This window comes from Mobula hypostoma, chromosome 11 (genome assembly GCF_963921235.1).
Source record: "Mobula hypostoma chromosome 11, sMobHyp1.1, whole genome shotgun sequence".
Taxonomy (NCBI): Eukaryota; Metazoa; Chordata; class Chondrichthyes; order Myliobatiformes; family Myliobatidae; genus Mobula; species Mobula hypostoma.
In genome coordinates, this window is record NC_086107.1 from 44,500,986 (window position 1) to 44,522,826 (window position 21,841).

Consider the following 21,841-nt stretch of genomic DNA (forward strand, 5'->3'; position numbering starts at 1 on the left):
GAAGAAAATACCTCTTCCACAGTGAGAAAACACTATCCCGTTAGAATAAAACAAATCAATTTAACAACATTCCCATATACCCGGTGCAGAGAAACTTCTTTCAATTTCTCACTGCTTCTGAAATACATTTTAAATAATTTCATCAATACCAAACAGATTCTGACCATCCAGGCTTTTGAATGCCACACTGCTCTGATCGAGTTCACACTGCTCCCCTACCTCCATAATCAATGGTATTCTTTTGGAAGTGCACGACAAATAGGTCTATTTCAACAAGTGATTTCTCTCTTTCAGTTGCACATGTTACATTTATATTTCAAAGCTCCTGCATCAGTTAAGAACCAAGCAATGGGTCATCAATTTTCCTTGACCATTGTGGGAAAACCAACCTCTTCTTGCATCCCATTGATTTGCACCCTATCAAGTGGCAGACAATGGCCCAAGTGAAAACAGACAAGGCAAAATTTGGCAAAGAAACTCTTCTATGCTGGCATTAGAACAGACCATGATTATTCAATACTTCTCCTTTGGACCTTTCACAGGAACACCAGTCTGGATTAAGGATTGCAAGGGAGCGTTATGGTGGAGAGAAGGGGAGGGTGAGTAGGAGGAAAGAAGTAGATTGGATGTACGAGGATCAGCTCAGAGAACTGGAGGCTGGCATGAATACATATGTAGTAGGAATAGGAATAGGTTAGTTGGCCTGTTGTGCCTGCTCTACCTTCCAATAAAACCAAAACTGAACTCTTGCCTTAGCATTACCTTCTAGTACTAGCCCCATATCACTGGGTTCTCTTAAAGCTTAAAAATTACCTGCATCGTGATTGTCATGATGGGAGGGATGACCGTCTTTGCATTGTGATGGCAAAGAGCTAACTGTACCAGACTACCAATCTTGAGATGGGCACTCGTTAAATATTTCAGAAGCAGGTCTGACATTTGCAGTAAGACACACAAAATGCAGGAGGAACACAGCAGGGCAGACACCATCTAGGAAAAGAGTACAATCGATGTTTCAGGCCGAAGCTCGGCGGTAGGACTGGGTTCTTTTCCTGGCCTGCTGAGTTCCTCCAGCATTTTCTGTGTGTTGTTTGGATTTCCAGCATCTGCAGGTTTTCTCTTGTTTCTGACGTTTGTAATGACAGCTTTTTTTTCTGTAAGAGTGGCCTGTACTTCTGCGTATGGCCTCTGCTACACAGCTCCAGCAACCAATACTGACCTCCAGTGCTATTAGTGTGGAGTTTACACATTCTTCCTATAATCTCAAAGGGTTTTCCTCAACAGCCTTGGTTGCCTCCCACCTCCCAAAGTGACTGTAGTTAGTGAGTATAAATATCTACAGTACGTCACCTTTAGTATGTGTGGGTGGGACAAAATCAGGATAGCATTGATGGGCATGTAAGTGAAAACAGGTCACTGGGAATAAGTAGATGGGTGGGATTGTTCTGAGGGCCAAGTGTAGATTCAATGGGCCAAATGATCTCTTCTATATAATAAGAATATATGAGAAATATTTGACATGTACTGCGTGATTTTGGATGCCACTACACACATCTGTGTACTTTAAGGCACCTGAGCACCGTCTACACAGAAGATCCCGAACAAATTCACAGGCTTTGTAATGGTTATCACAATTACGCAATTAAATCCAGCAGCTGGCTATCCGTTTGCAGTATTGCTCTGCATGCACAATTATTTCTAATCTAATATCTTATTTGTTCATTGTGTCCCTGTTTATTCTTTAATAAGCAACGTATAATGTCACAAGACTTAAAAACTAAGTTACGCAAACACGAAGAATTCTGCAGATGCTGGAAATTCAACCAGCACACATCAAAGTTGCTGGTGAACGCAGCAGGTCAGGCAGCATCTCTAGGAAAGGATACAGTCGACGTTTCAGGCCGAGATCCTTCGTCAGGACTAACTGAAGAAAGAGCTAGTAAGAGATTCACCAGCAACTTTGACGTGTGTTGCTTAAAAACTAAGTAATGTTTTACTTAAACCCACTGTGTGCTCTGAAGGATATCCAACCAATTAAATGAATTTCCAAGCAGATTTTCAGTTTGACAAATGGCCAAGGGTTAAAGCAGTGCATTATTTGGTACACATATGATTTTCGTTTTGTAATACTCACATCTTAACAGGTGCACAACTTACTGAGAGCACACACAAAGCTCACTGCAGCATTACATTTATTTAAAAACAAAACATAGTTTTGTACTTACAATAATAGGATAGCTTGAAACTGCTTGAAGACTGCATGCTACATTGTACTTCACTGGTCTAGAACAGTATGTCACACTGCCTGGCATGTCATTGATCTAGAAATGCATGTTATATTGCATGGTGTCAGATTGATCTAGAACAGTAGGTTGTACAAAATGGCATTAATTAATCTAGAAGCATATGCAATGGTGCAGGGTCACACTGATTTAAAAGAACGTGTGTCCCTTGGACTTACAAGTCTATATTTTATTATCAGATGAACTGATATGATAACATACAGTGCATTCCATTGTTTCGCATTTCAATCTTTGGTCTGCAGGCTGCACCAGACTGGAGGGTGTCTCAATTATCTGTTTTGTTGCACAGTAAAGTAATGCTATAAATATACTATGCATGGTATTATACTGATTTTTTTACATTTTCTCTATGTTATCTGCATTGCAAGAAAAGCAGAGAGAAGCTAAAATGGATGCGTCTGGAGAGCCATTAGTAGACAAAAGCAGAAGACAAAATTATTAGCAACATATCACCGGGAGGCAGCTGGACCTGCACAATGATAACACCCTGTATACATCATACATACAAAATTTAATTATGCACCTTATGCCTATGGAAACACCTGAGTAGCTTTTAACTAATCAACTGGAGTCTTCTTCAGGACTGGTTACACAGCCTAGTATTACTAAATAGATAGTTGAGGAGTTCATCGTCCTGCTCTCGGTACCCTCTATAAATAGCAATTATTACTGATCTCACACACACACACACACACACACACACACACACATCCATCACTGCTGATGCCGTCTGATCATCCCATAATCTCTTAGCACACCCATTCCCTTCACTTTTAGCTGGTCTATCTACCCTCTTGCATGGTTCCGCCTCCTTCTACTACCCATTGTGCTTTCCCCTATTCCTTCTTCACCTTTCCTGCCTATCACCTCCCCCACCCCTTTATCTTTCCCTTTACTGGTTTTTCCACCTGGAACCTTCCAGCCTCCTCCTTCCCACCCTCCCCCGACCTTTTTTATAGGGCCCCTGCCCCCTCCCTCTTCAGTCCTGACGAAGGGTCTCGGCCCTAAACGTTGACTGTTCGTTTCTACCAATGCTGCCCGACCTGCTGAGTTCCTCCAGTGTTTTGTGCTTGTTGCTTTGACCCCAGCATCAGCAGAATGTTTTGCTTTTATGCTCTGCTTCTAGGCTGCTTCTGCCCACTCAGTCATCATCAGTGAGCCTCCCTGATCTCCAAAGACCCAGAGCGCATGATCCTCCCCACAACTCACTTCTGCCGCAATCTTGACTCGCTGCCATAGAAGGAGATCACATCTTGAACCTCATTCATACCCAAGCCTTGCATTCATTCCACTTTAGGAACAATGGACCGAATTTGTGTTGGATGTTCATGATCCAGAATGTGTATTTACATTGTCTAGTTTTGTATTTTCATGAAATAAGAATATACATTTCACTGCAAACTTACAGAATTAGAATACTAGCTTTTACAGTTCATTACTGATTGTATGACATTCTCATGAAAATACATTGAGTTGGAACTTTATCACATTGTCATATTGGCTAAGAACAGTATTGTTGGTTAAACGAGGGGTGATTGATAACTTCGTGGCATAAGGTAGAAGGAGTCAATTTTAGAAAACCTAGCACATTTATTTTTCAACATCATCCCCTCCTACATTTACACGCTTAGTCCAGCGGTCGTGGAGCATACGGATCCCTTCTTTGTAGAAGTGGTCCACAGCAGGGGTGACTGATAAGTTTGTGGCCTTAGGTAGAAGGAGATGAGTTATACAGCTCTTGTTACATGCACGTGCAGTTCAACTCTTTGAGTGAAAATGCAGAAAGTTTGAAGTTAATAACTCATCTACAAAGAAGGGATCCATATGCTCCACGACCGCTGGACTAAGTGTGTATATGTAGGGAAAATAAATGTGCTAGGTTTTCTAAAATTGACTCCTTCTACCTTAAGCCACAAACGTATCAATCACCCCTCGTAGTTAAAATGTGAGCAATATATTTTAAATGTATATCTTAATTGTGTAGATTTTTACACCCAAGAGCAAGGAACATAAGAAACTTAACAGTTGAGTGGTTAAATATGTTACATACACCTTGTCAATTGAGCAATACAAATTCATTACCCTCCTTCTATACCTAACAGATCCAGACAAATATTCCCACCTGAGAAATTAAACAGTGTGTATTTAATCCTTAACCTGGAATTTCTGATTGGCATTAATAGCTCAGGTTATAAAATCCAAGGTGTAGGATACTAACTGAGTTGGTTTAACATGCTCAGCACCCTTAATAAGGTATTAATATTATAGATGTCCAGGCTAATTAGTTTTAATTAAGTGGTTAGGGCACATTGAATGTAAGTGATCAGAGGAACAGGTTCCATTCTTTTTCATGCAAAGTGATAAATGAAACATCAGTGGCAAGTCAAGCACATTACAAAATGCAGGGAAAGCCTCTGAGGTTTTGTATGCTTCCATGTAGTCGAAAAAGGTCAGTCTGACAAAAAGTATCATTTTACACAATCTGTCAGATAACCAGGACCTGCTACACAGCACAAGCCCACAATAACACTCTCACACAGCATAGTACAAAGGATAAGAGGCAGAATCCCCTTCTGGCAGCCTGGCTGATGTTGCAATTTAACAGCATAAAAAGCTCATACATAAAGATGTGTTAGGTCTGTATTATAACGGGTATTCCTTGAGTAAATCTACTTGGACAAAACCGCTGAACATCTTGCACAGTATTTTAAAAAAGTTTGAGTTATGCATTGCTTAAATCTAAGACAAGGTTTTCAATTATTAGGCACAACTAACTTTGCAACGTTGGGGGAAAACATTACAACAAATATCCCTTGTGCATACTAAGAAGGATGTGTGAGTCAGTGCAGGGGCATCACTAGGTTTTTCTCCTACATTGTAACAGAGCAAATTTTGGTCAATTAACTATGTACCAAAGCATGATATCTGGATATAACAAAATGGCACAACCTGATATAAGAGAAAAGGCATTCTTATACTCTATGTTGGATAAATGTTTTGTGTGTTAGATGTAAGAAAAATGATAAATTTGATTTTGGATAAACACAGATTTTATCTTCCCCCATGATGCATTACTCAGGGATCGTAATTTAAAATAGGGAAGCTTTGATGAGTTTATATTCCAAAAATAATTTTTAAATATACACATTTAGAATTTACTGAAATACTTAAGCTTTGTGCTTAGCCTCATTTTTACTTGTAATTATTTTTTCTTCCCATTTAAGATGGTTGAAATTCTGTTGTGTTCATTTATTTACTGACAATTCTGCAACTGCATCTGAAAGCATAAAAGATGCATTGGCTGGTTGGTCTCAGAAATTGTAAAATAGACTTGAAATTGACGACCAGAGCTTACAGAAAGGAGCACCATCACTTAAGAGGTGCAATAAAGAAAAATGAACCTTCTGCTCTGGAATTTCAAGAAAGGCAAATGTTAATACATCATTTAGCCAATGCAAATAAATGCATCTCCCTATGCTTCATCAGTCATTACTGGTCAGGCTCTAATGGAGATTTCTGTAGCAGAAATTGAAGCACTGTGTAAGGGAGTTGTTGGCTGTATGCTTTAAGCATCTTTAGATTATGATAAACAAGATAGTGCTTATATATTGGATGAAGAGATTGAGATGATGAAGGGCTTGTTAAAGCCAGGCAATGTTAAATGTTCCAAGAACTGCATCAGTAGCATCAATCATTTTCGAGAATTATCGCTGTTAATGAAAGAGCAGCAATAGTGATGATTGATGGACTGTAAGATTTGTACTAACGTTGACCAAAGTTGCGGAACTGAGCCTCTCAAAACCACTATATTGCAATTTCTTTCACACAAAGAGAAAGCAAATGAAATAACTTGATGGATTCTGTAAAATTCGTTTAAGTTTTCAAAATAATTTTAAGTTATCTAAGTGGTAAACTGCTGTGATTTTTTCCGGGTAGAGTATTTGGGAGACAATTTGGTGATGCTTCCTACACATTATTGTTGAAATCTGCTGATAGCTTTCATGTACGTATAACCTTGAAAACTACAAACACTGAGCAGTAACAGCAACCCTTTAAAGACTGCATTTTCATCTGAACATTCATAGAGGATATATTTTTCGATTTGGGTTTGGCTGGTGGTGAGATGTGGGAGAACAAGTTAAACCCTGTAGTTTTATATCCTAAATACTATTACTATAGATAAGGTAGGATAGTAGTCATTAGCAAATATTTCCTCAATTTCAGTGCTTTGGTGAAATCAAACCGAAAGTTTCATTTTCTGGACATCATATAAAATTTCAAGAGTTTCTATCAATTCTGTGGATATTTCTACTGTCCATTTTGCATTATGGAACATACAAGCAAAACATCAGGACCCTATCTCCAACTATACTGGGTTTGTTGATATTACCTAGAATAGTAGTTGATAAACTAATAAAACTTTTTCTGTTTATTTCTTACTTTAAGTGGGGCTAAGTTTTGCTAACAGCTATGCTCTTTGACAATTTTATTGAACCCTTCTAGAAACTGTAGGGTTTCATCATAATAGATTTCACTAATCTGACAATATGGTAATAGCTAAACATTGAATGTCACTTCCAAAATTCATTTTTATTAAATCACGTAAGTGCACAAATGTGTGAAAATTAGTTCTCACTGTGTTAAGTGTGCAAAAATGATCGTAAATACAGCTTCTGAAATTCAGTTCCATTCAAATCAATATGGAATAGTTCAGAGTGAAGTCTTATTGCCAGATGTACATAAGTGTTGAATGTGGACATGATCTGGTATTGCTGCAATACTTTCAATTGATTGCAGTTTCTACAGAGGATGCAAAGGATGAAAGACGGCTGCTTATGTAAGGGTTCAAACTTTGTTGGAATTTCTGAAATCACACAAGTGAGACATTAGTGTTTTCAGGGGGTAAATGAATGAGAATGTGTGAATGGAACAATGAGAGAATGCGTAGGAGGTACCTGTAGAAACGCGTGGGGAAAACACAAATAAACTACTGCCGCAAGGGAGACTGCAGATGCTGGAAATCTGGAGCAACGCACAAAATGTAGGAGGAACTCAGTGGGCCAGGCAGCGTCAATGATGTGAAATAGACAGTCAATGTTTCAGGTCAAGATCTTTCATTTGTCCTGATTTGTCCCTGATGAATGTTTTTTTTTTCATTTCCTGACCCAAAAGGACGATCATCCATTTCTCTCCAATGATGCTGCCTCCCCCACTGAATTCCTCTAGAATTTTGTGTGTTGCACCAATAAGCTAGTGGTAACTTTACAAATGGTATGATTTAAGATACAGGGTCGTTTAAGAGTCAATAGCAGTTGATTCTGCGGTTGGAAATGAATTTTAAAGAGATTATTAATTTGAAACATATCTCCCTCTGTGATTACTGCTCAGTCTGTTGGGTATTTCTATCTTTGTGTTTTCCTCAGTTCTTTGTTATTATTGCTACTGTTGCATATGTTGGCTCCATACCAGTCAGATCTTAAAGATGTCATCACCAAGTTTTAAAATAAAAGGACTCAAATGAGAGATAAAAGGGGTGAAGTTCATCATATTTTTCATTACTGATTTTTAAGATTCCTTCTTTTTTGATAGACATCTTTTCAGAGGAATGGAATTGGTCTGAGAACTAACTGTCACACATTATTCAATGATGGGAGTGGAATAATTTATGGCATCATAAATTTCAGATGATCACAAAAGTGGAATTAGAGAAAGTCCAACATTACAGGCATTCCATAATTCACAACACATCTCCTATAAATAGGAAGGTATTGATCTGGTTAGATTTAAAACTCAGTGTAGAAATGTCAGAGCATTCCTGAATGGGTTAAAGAGAGACAGGATGAATGAGATTGATTACAGGCTAAGAATCTAATCAGAGAGTTCAGAAGTTATCATAAAATGCAAAACTAAAGCTCCACATTAGATCACCATGTTGGAAATCACCTTCTGGTATCTGTAATTTAGTTTTCTTTCAGTAGCACTCTGTTCTAGCTTTACCTAAAACTATACTGCACTGATTTAAGATTCTGTGGGCACATCATGCTTCCATCACCCCAAACTTCAATCAAGCATTCAGGTAGTCTTTTTGTATGGGCCTAGCAAATTACTCACAACCATGACAGTCTACTCTCAACTGAAATTTGACGTGCTAACAATCAGGAATGGCAGTCTTAATAATCAAAAACTGCCAATGCAGTTACTCTAAGATAACTTAGAAAATGCCAGAAACACTCAACTGGACAGGTGTCACTTGCAAATCAAGACAAATAAATTTCTTAGGAAGGTTTTTCGCCCTAAAAATGTTTCTCTTTCCACATTTGCTGCCTGCCTTTCTGAGAGGCTGCAGGATTTTCTGTATTTATAATGAGAATTGGAATCTGACTTCCACTGACTATGCACAACCATCACCCACCTATCAACACCCTCACCTTCCCGTCCCCCATAACATTTGTAACAAGTATTTATTATAGTGAGTTCTGAGTCAACTTGGGGAGGTGCATTTCTAAACACGTAACAGCATAAAGGAGACTACGGGTTTTCATCATCATTATGGATTTTGATCATTTTTTACTCAACAGAAGATATAGTGAAAATGGCTGCTGTTTTTTGACACCCAAATTCCAAGCTATCTCCTTACGTTATGCTGATATCTTTACAGATGTTGGGCATCAGCATATGTCAGGTTTGGCTTACAATAAGTTTCTGAACTGAGAAACCAGCAAACTCATGATCACTGGAAGTTAATTTGGGAATATGCTGCAGACAATGACTATGGTATTTTCAATCCAAAAGATATTGCAATTTTCTGTAGTCACATACTTGCTTATGTGGGCCAGTAACTGGAATTCATATTTCAAAGTAGTAATGAATTTATATTTCTATCTCAGCTTGAATTTGTACTGTGGTTTCTAATTTTGGCTCCTGTTATGGGGCCATTGCTGACTAAGTGCAGAGCAAGTCCCCCAATAGAAATGCCTAACTCTTGCGACTAAAAACAGCAAGAGTGTCCTTGGATCTGATCAATGATCACAAAAAAAAACAACTCAAGAAACTGAAGCATAGTGTTGCAAGAAATTGAGAAAATCTATCATACATCTAATCATGAACCCCAGTTTTCTGTCTGCATTGATTCTTCTTGACCGAATGTGCAATGTCAACTGAGATTACTGTAAAGTTAATTAATACCGTTAAGCTTATACATGCAAAGATATCACTGAAGCCTTACAGCAAAAAAAATCCCTCCGATTTTCCTAGTAATGGTACAAATTCTATTGCAGAAAATTGTAAGTTCCACATCCAACCATTCCATGTTACTAATTATAGTCTCCAAACTTCTGGCATCCTTTGTCAGTTCAACCTATCGGCATTATTCCCTCTCCTCACATAAGAATGTTACCCTTTCATTTAAATGCAGAAATGTTATTCACCTCTGCCTTTTGCTATGGTAACAAATTCTATACTTTCACAATTCTGTGGGTACAGATATTTCTTCCGGATTCCCCATTTAAATCCCTGGTAGCACCTTGATATTAATGGCCTAAGTTTGATATTAATTCAAACCTTCCTCCAAAAGTGAAAACATTATTTATGTACTTGATCCCTCAAAACCCTTCACAATTTTTAAAGAGTCAATTAATACAACATCAACTTAGTGAAAGGTGCTCTTTGGTCTGTCAGCACATTGAGATGTCCGTGGAGGACACTGAACTTGGAGCAGCCACCGCGAGGTCTCGGTGGGAAAAGGACCAGAGAGTAGGATTCTCCTACTGGAGGGGATAGTGCCGAAATAGAAAAGGAAGCCTTCAATTATTATTGTTGTATTATACCATCCTAAAGTGTCACATGAGTGGCAGCACTGCTGTTGGTGTGTACGAATGCAGTACAACAGTATGGAAAGCATGGACTATGGATGAAAACGTACTAAATGATTTATTCTTGTAAATCTTTTTTATTATGAATAAAGTTTATTTTGCTTAAAATAATTAATTCACCACTCAACTTTTTCTTTTCAACATGTGTCTACTCAGCCCAAATATGCATATTATTCGTAAATACTGCACGTGACAGACTGCTCAATCATGGCCAGAGGGAAAAAGGATTAGTCCTGCAATAGATATTATTTTATGGTACTTTGGGAGAGGTAGACTTTTAATTATTAACTTTAAACCATCGTCACTTGTCTTTTAAAGCAGTTACAGCTTTGAAGCATCTAAACCTTGTTTTCAAATTGCAAAGTGCAATCTGACACAAATCAAAAATCTACAAATTCTGAAAATGTAAAAAAAATAGAAAAATTCTGGAAATACTTCTTTTCCCTCCTTCCCAGTTTTGACAAAGGAGCTTTGACGTGAAATATTAACTTCATTTCCGCTCCCACAGATGTGGCCTGACCTGCTGAATATTTCCAGCAGTTTCTGTTTGTAGTAAAGTTTAATCAGACAAACATTTATATTTATCCTTCTACTCAACTATCATCTAAGAAAAATTGAAGCTGATAAACACCACTCATTGGCTTCGTAAAAATAATTACAGCTGTTTAGAGGCTACCTGTAACCAAGCAGAACTTTATGGAAATATTTTACTACTCAATGAGGTAATGGCAGTTTCCGTAAATGGACCATGTCCTTTATTATCTGGTATTTCTAAATTAAAAATCAGTCCTTTGCTAACATTTATTGCCTGGGGAGTAATAGTTAATTTATTCACAGTGACCTAATTGCTGTATTAAATATAAAGGTTTCAAAGGTACATTTAATGTCAGAGAAATGTATACAATATGCATCCTGAAATTCTTTTTCTTCGCAACCATCCACAAGAACAGAGGAGTGCCCCAGAAAATGAAGGACAGTTAAATGTTAGAACCCCAAAGCCCCCCCCAGCTCTCCCCTCCCACTTGTCAGCAGCAAGGCAATGACTCCCCCTCCCCCACCAGCAAAAAAAAAAACATCGGCACCCTAAACCGAGCACTCAAGTGAGCAGCAAAGCATTAATAAAGAAACAGACTTGCAGTATCCCAAGGACTACTCGTTCACCCAGTAATTTAACATACCACAGGCTCTCTCTCTCTCTCTCCCTAATAAGCGAGAAAGAGATTTCTCTGTTTCACAGCGAGATGGGAGACATAGCAAACAACTCGCTGATTACGATGTTATAATTCCGTTGCGTCGTTTTTTTTGAGCTCTGTGCCTAAAGAACTCGGGTCTCTGGACACATAGCCAGAGATCTTCCATCTCCCACGACACACCAACTTCCTGCAGAGGCACCACCTCCAGAACCACGACATCCCGAAACTCTGAAGGTGAGCCAATCTTCTAGGCCGTGTCCTTGGTATATCGAATAACAGCTGGTCGTGAGACCCCGAAGGCTAATATCCAAATGAATACTTCCTCTTTTAACTGGATAATGACCAAGATTAAGAACATGCACAAACTGTAGGATTTTCTGGAACTGACCTTAATTATATATTCATAAACTCAACCCTGTATTAGCTTGGGATCCTGGATTCTTGGGATCTAGGTGGGTATGGGAGAATTGATGACAGTATTGCAGTTCCTAAATGGATTCAATGGTCACTGTAAGGATTTTTTTTAGGTATAAGAAGCTCCATTTACCTGGGAAATCTTTCATATTAAATGTAAAAAATAGCAGCTACTAATAATGTTCATTTCATGTACGTAAGCATGGGACTAGAAATCATGCAAACAATTGGTTGGCACCTTCAGATATTAGAGTACACATTTCCTTCAATATCATTGACCTGAAGTTTTGGATTAAGTTCCGTAAGGTATTTTGTCAATTATCTATCAAATGAAAAACGTTTGTCCGCTCTTGGACTGTATTCCTTAGAGTTTAGAAGAATGAGGGGACACCTCATAGAAACATTTCGAATGTTGAAAGGCATGGACAGAGTGGATGTGGCAAAGTAGTTTCCCATGATGTGGGGAGTCTAGTACGAGAGGGCATGACTTAAGGATTGAACGGCGCCCATTCAGAACAGAAATGCGAAGGACTTTTTTTTAGCCAGAGGATGGTGAATCTATGGAATTTGTTGTTACAGGCGGCAGTGGAGGCCAAGTCATTGGGTGTATTTAAGGCAGAGACTGATAGGTATCTGTGTAGCCAGGGCATCAAAGGTTATGGTGAGAAGGTGGGGGAGTGGGACTAAATGGGAGAATGGATCAGCTCATGATAAAATAGCGGAGCAGACTCGATGGGCCGAATGGCCAACTTCTGCTCCTTTGTCTTATGGTCTTATGGCCAAGTATTTCTCATAATATTTTAAGAATACAATTTAAAATAAACTCAAAAAAAACAATATAGCTTGTGAGGGACGATTCAACAGAGGATGAAGGCTATGTTCAACACAACATTGTCAAAATCCAGTTATCTTAATTATTTCGGTCTGGATGGGTCACTGGGATATATTCCAAAACTAAGAAATGTTTCAAATCACATAAAAGAAGATATATTGTTTATACAGGTTTGCTTCTGTCTTTCCAAAAACATACGATGTAATATCTCTCATTATTAATGTGTATCTGACATTTGTCTCTCACTTCCGTCTACTTCCTTCAGTGCTATCACCCCAAATATTCCATTTTCCCCCCAATGCTGAAACACAGACCACCCACACAGAAAGAAAATAAAGGTGAACTTGTGTGTTCTTTCTCACTTTTCCTCTGCTGAGAACTAGTGATGTACTTTCTAGGATCAGGATTTTGGTGGTAAATGCCATGAAGTCCTGGGCTTATGCAAATCTATAGTGTAAAGTGCGGGATGCGGATTTATCTAGCAATGGCTGGTTTTGCTATCTTCTGCTTCTGGACTCCCTGTGGGGTCTATCAGCAGAGCTTCATCATGTTAAGATCCTGCACCAGTTACCACAAGGAACAAAGTCTTGGAAACATGTAAAATCATTGAAGACAGGTAAGAAAGAAAGTTACTTTTTAAAAAAAAATTATTACTTCTTTTTAATTGCAAAATGACTTTATGCTGTTTTAGCTGCATTTACAGTACGTATTCACTTTGAACTTGAAATTTGAACACTGATTCTGCCCAATCTTATTATTTTCTAAATGCCTTGTTACCAATACCTTCATACCTGATTTCTGAACTTACTTGACTATTGATATTGAACTTCTCTCCCTTCTTTCCTGATTGATTAAGTTACATTTATTACTTTCCAAACTGAGGAACCATTCCGGAATCTATTTAAATTTGGAAGTTCAATAGTTCACCTGTCCCAGTCTAAATTCTAGGAAATAGATTATCTAGAGACTTTTCCCCCTTACAGTCCAATTATTTTTAAACAACTAATTTTCTTGTGCTGCTCGTTCCCTCCAAACTTGAAGTTCTACACAATTTCCAAGATGTCTTTGCATTTTGAAATCTGCATGGTTTCCTTGGTGGAGATTTTGCTTGACAAATATGTTGAAATTGTTTGAGGAAGTAACATGTAGATAAATCAGGGAGAGTCAATATATGTTGTACATTTGGATTCTCAGAAGGTGTTTGATAAGGTGCCATACACGAGGCTGCTAAACAAGATAGGATCTCATGGTACTACAGGAAAGGTACTAGCATGGAATAGAAGACTGCCTGACTGACAGACAGCAAAATTTGTAATTATTTTAATTCTTAAGTTTTTGTTATATTTTTAAACTATTTCTGTATGTCAGAGATATTAAGAAACATCTGTATCTCAATGCAGACAGATGCTCACTCAGAATTCAACACTGATGTCCTGGACAGCCAAAGCCAGAAATTTGGGCCTACAGCATGCAGACCAGGTATGTATGGGCTGGTGACTGCAGATACCAGCAAAATTTAATTAGCTAATTCTTTCCATAAAGGTACATTTCTTTTGATATCAGATATATAAATTTAGGCATAAAACATTCAGCAATTCTTGGTATGTGTCACAAAATTTGGGATTTTAGTGTAGGTGTGAACAAACACAGAAGTTCCATATTCATTGACGATCCCCTAATTTAGTTTCAACACTAACTCCTCATGAAATTTCAAATCTGCATCGAAATACTTAGAATACAACATTACAGGAAACCTTTTACCCAATTGTTAATCATTGCTTCAAAGAGTTCCTACTGAGTACATCTTAACCTGCTTTTAGTAAATCCATGATATTCTTATGTGATTAGCTCATGTTGTTAAAATGTTCATTCACTTAACTATGAATGATGGGCTGTAAGTGTTTGCTCACAACAGATATTAAATTATTTGCACACTTGAATATTAAGCAAAGTATATTCTTCCCTGTACATTCTCTTTTTGAGTTATCATCTTGGAATACTAATTTTGTTTACCGGTATTTAAATGAAATGATTAACCCATCAGTGAGAACAATTATTTTTATTAACATAGCAACAACAGAATTTCACACAAATGTGTTAACCAATTCATTTAAAATTACACTGGGGAATTTAGATTCTCAATTTGCTTAAAAATTCTAAATAAAAAAATCATTTCCACATATAATCAAATGGATATGATTTTGCTTACTGAATGTTATTTACTGTATATTATTCTGCAGCAATCCAGTGGTAATGAATGTGCAGCTCTAACCACTACTTTAATTTTTAATCATAAACAAATGCATTGAACATTGCTGTTTCTCTGATTTTTCCCACTGTGGATTGGTGCATGTAGCCACATGGCTAAATTAAATCCTGCAGAGCAACCTTGTGTAATAATAATCATTGGTCAACTTTAGACATCACTGGAAAAAGAAGCAATCAAACCTCAGTGAGAATATGAAATCAATTTTTGTTTTAGCTTCAAAGAGATCAATCTGCTAAAATTCACTGCATGTGGGACTTGAAGAGTAGTTCTGTTTTTGCAGTCTGTAACCATGCAAGCTTCTTGTGATGAATATGTAATTTAGACCCATTCCACAAGATGCATAGTGCTTACATGAATGTTATTGCATTCCACATTCTTAATGCATTGAATGAACACTGTCCTCCCGAGAATAGAATACCTGCATGCACTACTTCTACTTCACTTTCAAATACAAGTTCTATCTTCCATGAACTGTGTAGCTCAAAGGAAATAATTTGTCTTAAGACCATGTCTTTTATTTTCAGTTTTAAGGACCATTTTAAAGGAAGTGCAATGAAGGACAAGTGGAATTTAGCCTCTGTGTAGCAAGGATTCAAGAAAGATAAACACATGGGGGGGCATGGTGGGATAATGAGGGAGCGCCATGAAAATAGTCATTGAGGTACACGACTTGTTAAATGTTGTGTAGAAATGCCAACTTGTTCACACAAAGATTAAAGGAAGGCGTGTGAATTAAAATTCACATTATAAGTGTGTGCATGATTTTACTGGGAAATGCTGACAGTTCTGCAAGGAATTGTTGGCAATTCTCAGTATAAATGTCAGAAAATTTGGGATTTTTAATGTAGGTGTGCACAAACACAAAAGTCCCAAAGTCACAGGCAACTGAGGGCCCCCTAACATAGCTCCAACAGTGAACTCCTCAAGGAATTCCAAATCTGCATCAGGTCTACAGCATCTCCACTAAAGATTCTACTGGAAGAATCAACATCAAATTAGACCTGTCACTGGGAGTTTACCTCCATGGATTACAGTGAATAAGCATTAAGCAATTAAGGCAAGTGTATTTTTAGATTTGCTTTTATTGTTTTAAGTCTATTTAAATGTTTTGTGTATTTTAAACATTTTGTACTATTTAAAATGGTTATTTGATTAATTGGAGAGCCTCTCAATCTTGCAATCATTTAAAAACATTTACAAAATGATGAGTTTTGATGCCCGATTGACGGACAGGGTCAACATTAATAGGCAGGATGGGTTTGGTCGCGTTGCCCTTCCTTTCGTAGGTAGTGGTGCAATGAAACCGCAGATGAGAATGCAGGTAGATTTGAAAAATAAAGTTGGTGCTGAATCCCAAGAGAAAAGGATTTGTAGGATCCCTACAACATGGCGTTTTAGAGCAACTTGCAGTCAAGTCAACTGGAGAAAAGTCATTTCTGGATCGGGTTTTGCATAATGAACTACACTTGAACAGTGAGCCTAAGGTAAAGGAGGAAGTGATCATCATAGAATAGAATTCACCCTGCAGTTTGAGAGAGAGAAGCTAAGATTGGATTTATCGGTATTACAGTGAGTAATGGTAATTACAGAGGCACGAGAGGGGAGATGATCGAAGTTGATTAGAAAGCAGTACTAACAGGAATGATGATGGAGCTGCGATGACTGGAGTTTCTGGGAATGTTTTGGAAGACACAGGATCGGTTCATCCCAAAGAAGAAGAGCATTCTAAAGGGAGGATGAGGCAACGGTGGCTGATAAGGGAAGTCAAAGACAGCATAAAGGCAAAAGAGAGTACATATCATACAGAAAAGTTAGTGTGAAGTTAAAAGATTGAGAAGCTTTTAAAAACCAGCCAAAGACAACTTATAAAGCAATAAGGAGAGAAAACATGAAATATGAAGTTAAACTAGCCGATAACATATAAGACACCAAAATGAGGCAGCCACTGTTTCTTTTAATATTTGAGTTATTTGTTTTGATTCAGTTATAATTTATATGTTGTTTTAAATAACTCAGAAGTTATGTTAAATGTAGTTACTGTGTTTTTAGTAATTGAATTGCCGGTTTGCTGTTTTGTGCTGAATGGAGAGCACTGCAATCCCAGTGTCCTCCGCAAAGACAATAAAGTTCTAACTGTTATTAAAGTTTGTTTCTGATATATAAAGATGTAAGAGGATCATCGGACCACTGGGAATTATGCTGGAGAGATATTAATGGGGAAGAAAGAAATGGCAGATGAACTGTATAAGTATTTTGTATTATTCTTCACTGGGGAAGACACCTGCATCACGCCAGAAATTTGAGAGTATAGGGAGGCAGAAGTGAGTATATTCATTATGACTACGGAGAATATGCTTGGGGAGCTGATAGGTCTGAACAAAGTTAAGTGACCTGGACCAGATGAAATAGTCACCAAGGTTCTGAAAGTGGTAGCTGAAGAGATAGTGGAGGAATTAGTAGTGACCTTTCAAGAATCATTAGATGTTCCGGACAACTGGAAACTCACAAATGTCACTCTAAGAAGTGAGGAAGTCAAAAGACAGAATATTATTACCCAGTTAGCCTGCCCTTCATTGTTTGGCAAGACAGTAGAGTTCATTATAAAGGATTTGAGATAATTGGAGGAACCTTATAAAATTGGGTGCAATCAGCATTATTTTCTTAAGAAGAAATCATGCCTGACAATTCTGACAAGGTGATGTACATGAGACTGCTAAATAGGATAACAGCCCATTGTATTACAGGAAAGATACTAGCATGGATAAATTGACTGATAGGCAGAAGTTAAGTTTATGGGAGTAAACAGCACCTGTTCTGGTTGGCTCTGATAACTAGTGGCTTTAGAATAATGGGCCAAGATGTGGAAGATGGAATGCAGTGTAAGGAAATGTATGGTCATGCACTTTGGTAGAAGGAACAAAGGTATAAACTATTTTATAAACGGGGAGCAAATTCAGAAACCAGAGGAGCAAAGGGATTTGGGAAGCCCCATGCAGATTCTCTAAAGGCTAATGTGAAGGCTGAATTGATGGTAAGGAAGACAAGTGCAAAGTTACTATTCCTTTTGAGAGTTCTGGAACATAAAATCCACGTTATAATGCTAAGGCTTAATGAGGCATTACTCAGACCACACGGAGAATTGTGAGCAAGATTGGGCCCACTTATCTAGGAAAGGATGTTCTGGCATGGGCGAGGGTCCAGAAGATGTTCACAAGAACGAGGAGCGTTTGATAGCTCTGGGCCTGTAATCACTGAATTATAGAAGAGTGAGGCGGAATCTTGTTGATATCTAGCAAATATTGAAAGACCTAAACAGAGTGGACATGAAGAGGATGCTTCCAATAGTAGGAAAGTCTAGGACCAGAGGGAAGAGTATCAGAATAAAAGAATGCCCCATCAGAACAGAGATGAGGAGGAATTTCTTTAGCCAAATGGTCGTGAATTTGTGGAACTCATTGCCTCTGGTGGCCAAGTTTTTGGCTACACTTAAAATGGAGTTTGATATGTTCTTGATCAGTAGGGGCATCAAAAGTTGCAGGAAGAACACAGGAGAATGGGGATGAGAGGGAAAATAAATCAGCCGTGATCAAATGGCGAAGAAGACTTGATGGGTCAAATGGCTTTATTCTGCTCTTATGTCTTAAGGTCTAATTGTGTGTTTATTTCTGTTAACTACAACAAGAAAAAGAAATAAAATATCAGACTGAATTATTTCATTATATATAATTAGGCACATAGTTGGATAGTTAGATAGGTGGAAAGGCGAGCGGGTGTGCATGTTTGTGACACGTCTTAGAGACAGAGCATGTTATCACAGTGGAGTGGTGTGTGTGTGGAGAGAGAGTGAGTGAGGGGGAGGGAGAGGGAGAAAGGGAGAGAGAGAGAGGGAGTGGAGAGGGAGAGGGAGAGAGAGAAGGAGAGTGAGGGAGTGGGATAAGAAGAGAGGGGGGAGGGAGTGGGGGAAGGAGAGAGAGGGGGAAGCAGTGGGAGAAGGAGAGAGGGGGGAGGGAGTGGGAGAAGGAGAGGGAGGGGGAGGGAGTGAGAGAACGAGAGAGAGAGAGGGAGTAGGGGAGAGAGAGAGAGAGATACATACATTGTGGTGGTGCTGGAGGCGATAAGAGAAATATCTGAATTTTTGTCCAACTTTTCATCATTCAGTTGAATGCAAGGATGTAAAATAGATCAAGGGAGACCAAACTAATGTGACTCAGATTCAACTATTCTGGCTTTGACCCCACTAAGTTGAGTTGAGAAGGACTACAACTAGAGGTCATGGATTAAGGGTGAAAGATGAAAGGTTTAAGGGAGTATGAGAGGAAAGTTCTTCATTCAGACGGTTGTGAGAATGTGGAATGAGCTGCCAGCGCAAGTAGTGCTTAAGAGTTCAATTCCAACGTTTAAAAGAAATTTGTATAGGGATGTGGATGGTAGGCATATGGAGGGCTATGGTCCTAGTGCAGGTTGATGGTTCAGCATGGACTAGATGGGCCGAAGAGCCTGTTTCCGTGCTGTTCTTTTCTATGATTCTATGTTATGTTGGTGTAAATGAAAATATTTCAGTTTTGCCCATGATCTACAGTACCACTGTGTACAAGACAACTAATGAAATAATGAGGCTTCACAAAATTATTACACAGGACGAAAAAGAGAATAGTGAAAGTGGTAATTCATACTGAACACTTAATATAACATGTAATTTAACTGAGTTTTCAATTAATCATTTAGATTATGAGTCTCAGATTTATTGGATGAATTACCAGAGCTCTTGTGGATATGTAGTTTTTTTACACTTGCAATATGTGACCGGGACTTTGCACACTTTCTTAACATGTTATCACACTCAGTGAAATCAACAATTATTATCTCAGGCAAAAAACTCCCACTGATTACTTAAACAACAGGAATTCTGCAGATGCTGGAAATTCAAGCAACACACATCAAAGTTGCTGGTGAACGCAGCAGGCCAAGCAGCATCTATAGGAAGAGGTGCAGTCGACGTTTCAGGCCGAGACCCTTCGTCAGGACTAACTGAAGGAAGAGTGAGTAAGGGATTTGAAAGTTGGAGGGGGAGGGGGAGATCCAAAATGATAGGAGAAGACAGGAAGGGGAGGGATAGAGCCAAGAGCTGGACAGGTGATAGGCAAAAGGGATACGAGAGGATCATGGGACAGGAGGTCCGGGAAGAAAGACAAGGGGGGGGGGGATCCAGAGGATGGGCAAGAGGTATATTCAGAGGGACAGAGGGAGAAAAAGGAGAGTGAGAGAAAGAATGTGTGCATAAAAATGAGTAACAGATGGGGTACGAGGGGGAGGTGGGGACTTAGCGGAAGTTAGAGAAGTCGATGTTCATGCCATCAGGTTGGAGGCTACCCAGACGGAATATAAGGTGTTGTTCCTCCAACCTGATGTTCATGCCTAACCTGTTTTTCAACCTATTTAAGTTAATCTGAAAACACTGTAATGTACAAAAGCAAATTGCATCAAGGCTATTAGAAAATGAACTTCTATTTGACAAATTAATTTGAATTCAGTGTTTACACAAGACACATTTGTAGTTTTTACTCAAAATTTTGACATAATGATTGACAAAGTATTGAATTGTATACACAGAGATGACATTTCATCCTAAGAAGTTCTGAAATTTATGCTTGGGATTGAAAAATAATAGTTTCAAAATTCCCCATACTTAGTTGGAGAAAGATTGTAAGTTTTCTGTACAAATTCAGTGGAGGAATTGAGAGAGGTTGTGATAGACTGAAACATGGCCTTGGAGAAGGCATAACCACATCAGATTCTATAGATTGTGTAAATCCAGAGCAAAACACACAAAATGATGCAGGAAATCAGCAGGTCAGTGGAAATGAATACGCAGTCAATGTTTTGGACTGAAACCCTTCTTCAGGACCTGAAAAGAAGGGGGAAGACTTTAGAATAAGAAGGTGAATGGAAGGGAAGGGGGACTAGCTTCTTGGTGATAGGTGAAGCCAGTTGGATGAGAAAGGTAAAGGGCCAGAGAAGAAGGAATCTGATAGGAGATTAGAGTGGACCATGGGAGATATTTTTGTGATTGTAGGACAATGCTGGACATGAAGAAATTCAGATACTGCAGGTCTACTCCATCAGTGAGTTGCTCATTGGCTGGGGAGCTGGACCTGGTGCAGACCACGTTACCGCCTGCTACAGAGGGGTATCGGCGTTGGTGCGCGAAGACAGTGTGCAGTCCAACTGTGAATGATTGTCCTGGATGTTCCTCTTGTGATTGCAAGACTGTGTTGGGTGTTGATAATGTAAAATACTGCAAGTCTGTTTCTCTTGTTTATTGGGGAGACATTGCAAGGTGTTGGCCTCAAGCTGTGTGCTTGCCTGTTGCAGTAGTTCAAGAAAGGAGACCTTAGAGGCAGTGTAGTCGGGTGTCCAATCTGGTTTGGAAGCTGGCCCCACCCATTAGTGCTGAACGCCAGTGTTCAGTTTGATGGAATGACAAGCTGGATTCTGTGCATGCGTACCTTTGTTTATGAATTGCTGAGAACTGCTTGTTCTTGCCAATAACACCCAAGCACCGTCAATTTACAGCATATTTCACTCAGGGACTTGGGATATATATATACACACACATACATACATACACACACATATATATTTGCTTTTGTGTGGCTGTATGTTAACTTGCTAATTTATATGTGCTATATGTGCTTTGTGCGGTGTATGACTGTTGTTATTGTGCTTTGCACCTTGGCCCTGCAAGAACACTGTTTTATTTGGCTCTATTCATGGGTATTCAGGTATGGTTGAATGATTATTAAACTTGAGCTTGTCACTGAGGAGGCCGAAGATCTGTTTCTATGTTGTGTGACACTATGATCCTATGACAAAGGTCTTAACCAATATTTCAAGTCCTGGAACATTAGAGCTCAGAGTAGTGGGAAAGGACACAGCAAAGATTGCATCTTATCTTATTA

General features: G+C 38.6%; 1 protein-coding gene across 25 annotated transcripts in view; it reads right to left on the bottom strand.

The window, feature by feature from the left end:
- Positions 1-21,841, bottom strand: part of sox6 (SRY-box transcription factor 6) — a 630,558-nt gene that overhangs the window by 33,296 nt on the left and 575,421 nt on the right. For 21 of the 25 annotated variants that reach the window (XM_063061910.1, XM_063061919.1, XM_063061914.1 and 18 more), the window contains one exon: positions 2,226-2,321. The exons of the other annotated variants lie outside the window; for them this stretch is intronic. In XM_063061910.1, coding sequence (XP_062917980.1) covers positions 2,226-2,321 — 96 coding nt within the window. The remainder of the gene's footprint in view (positions 1-2,225; positions 2,322-21,841) is intronic. 25 annotated transcript variants of the gene reach the window in all.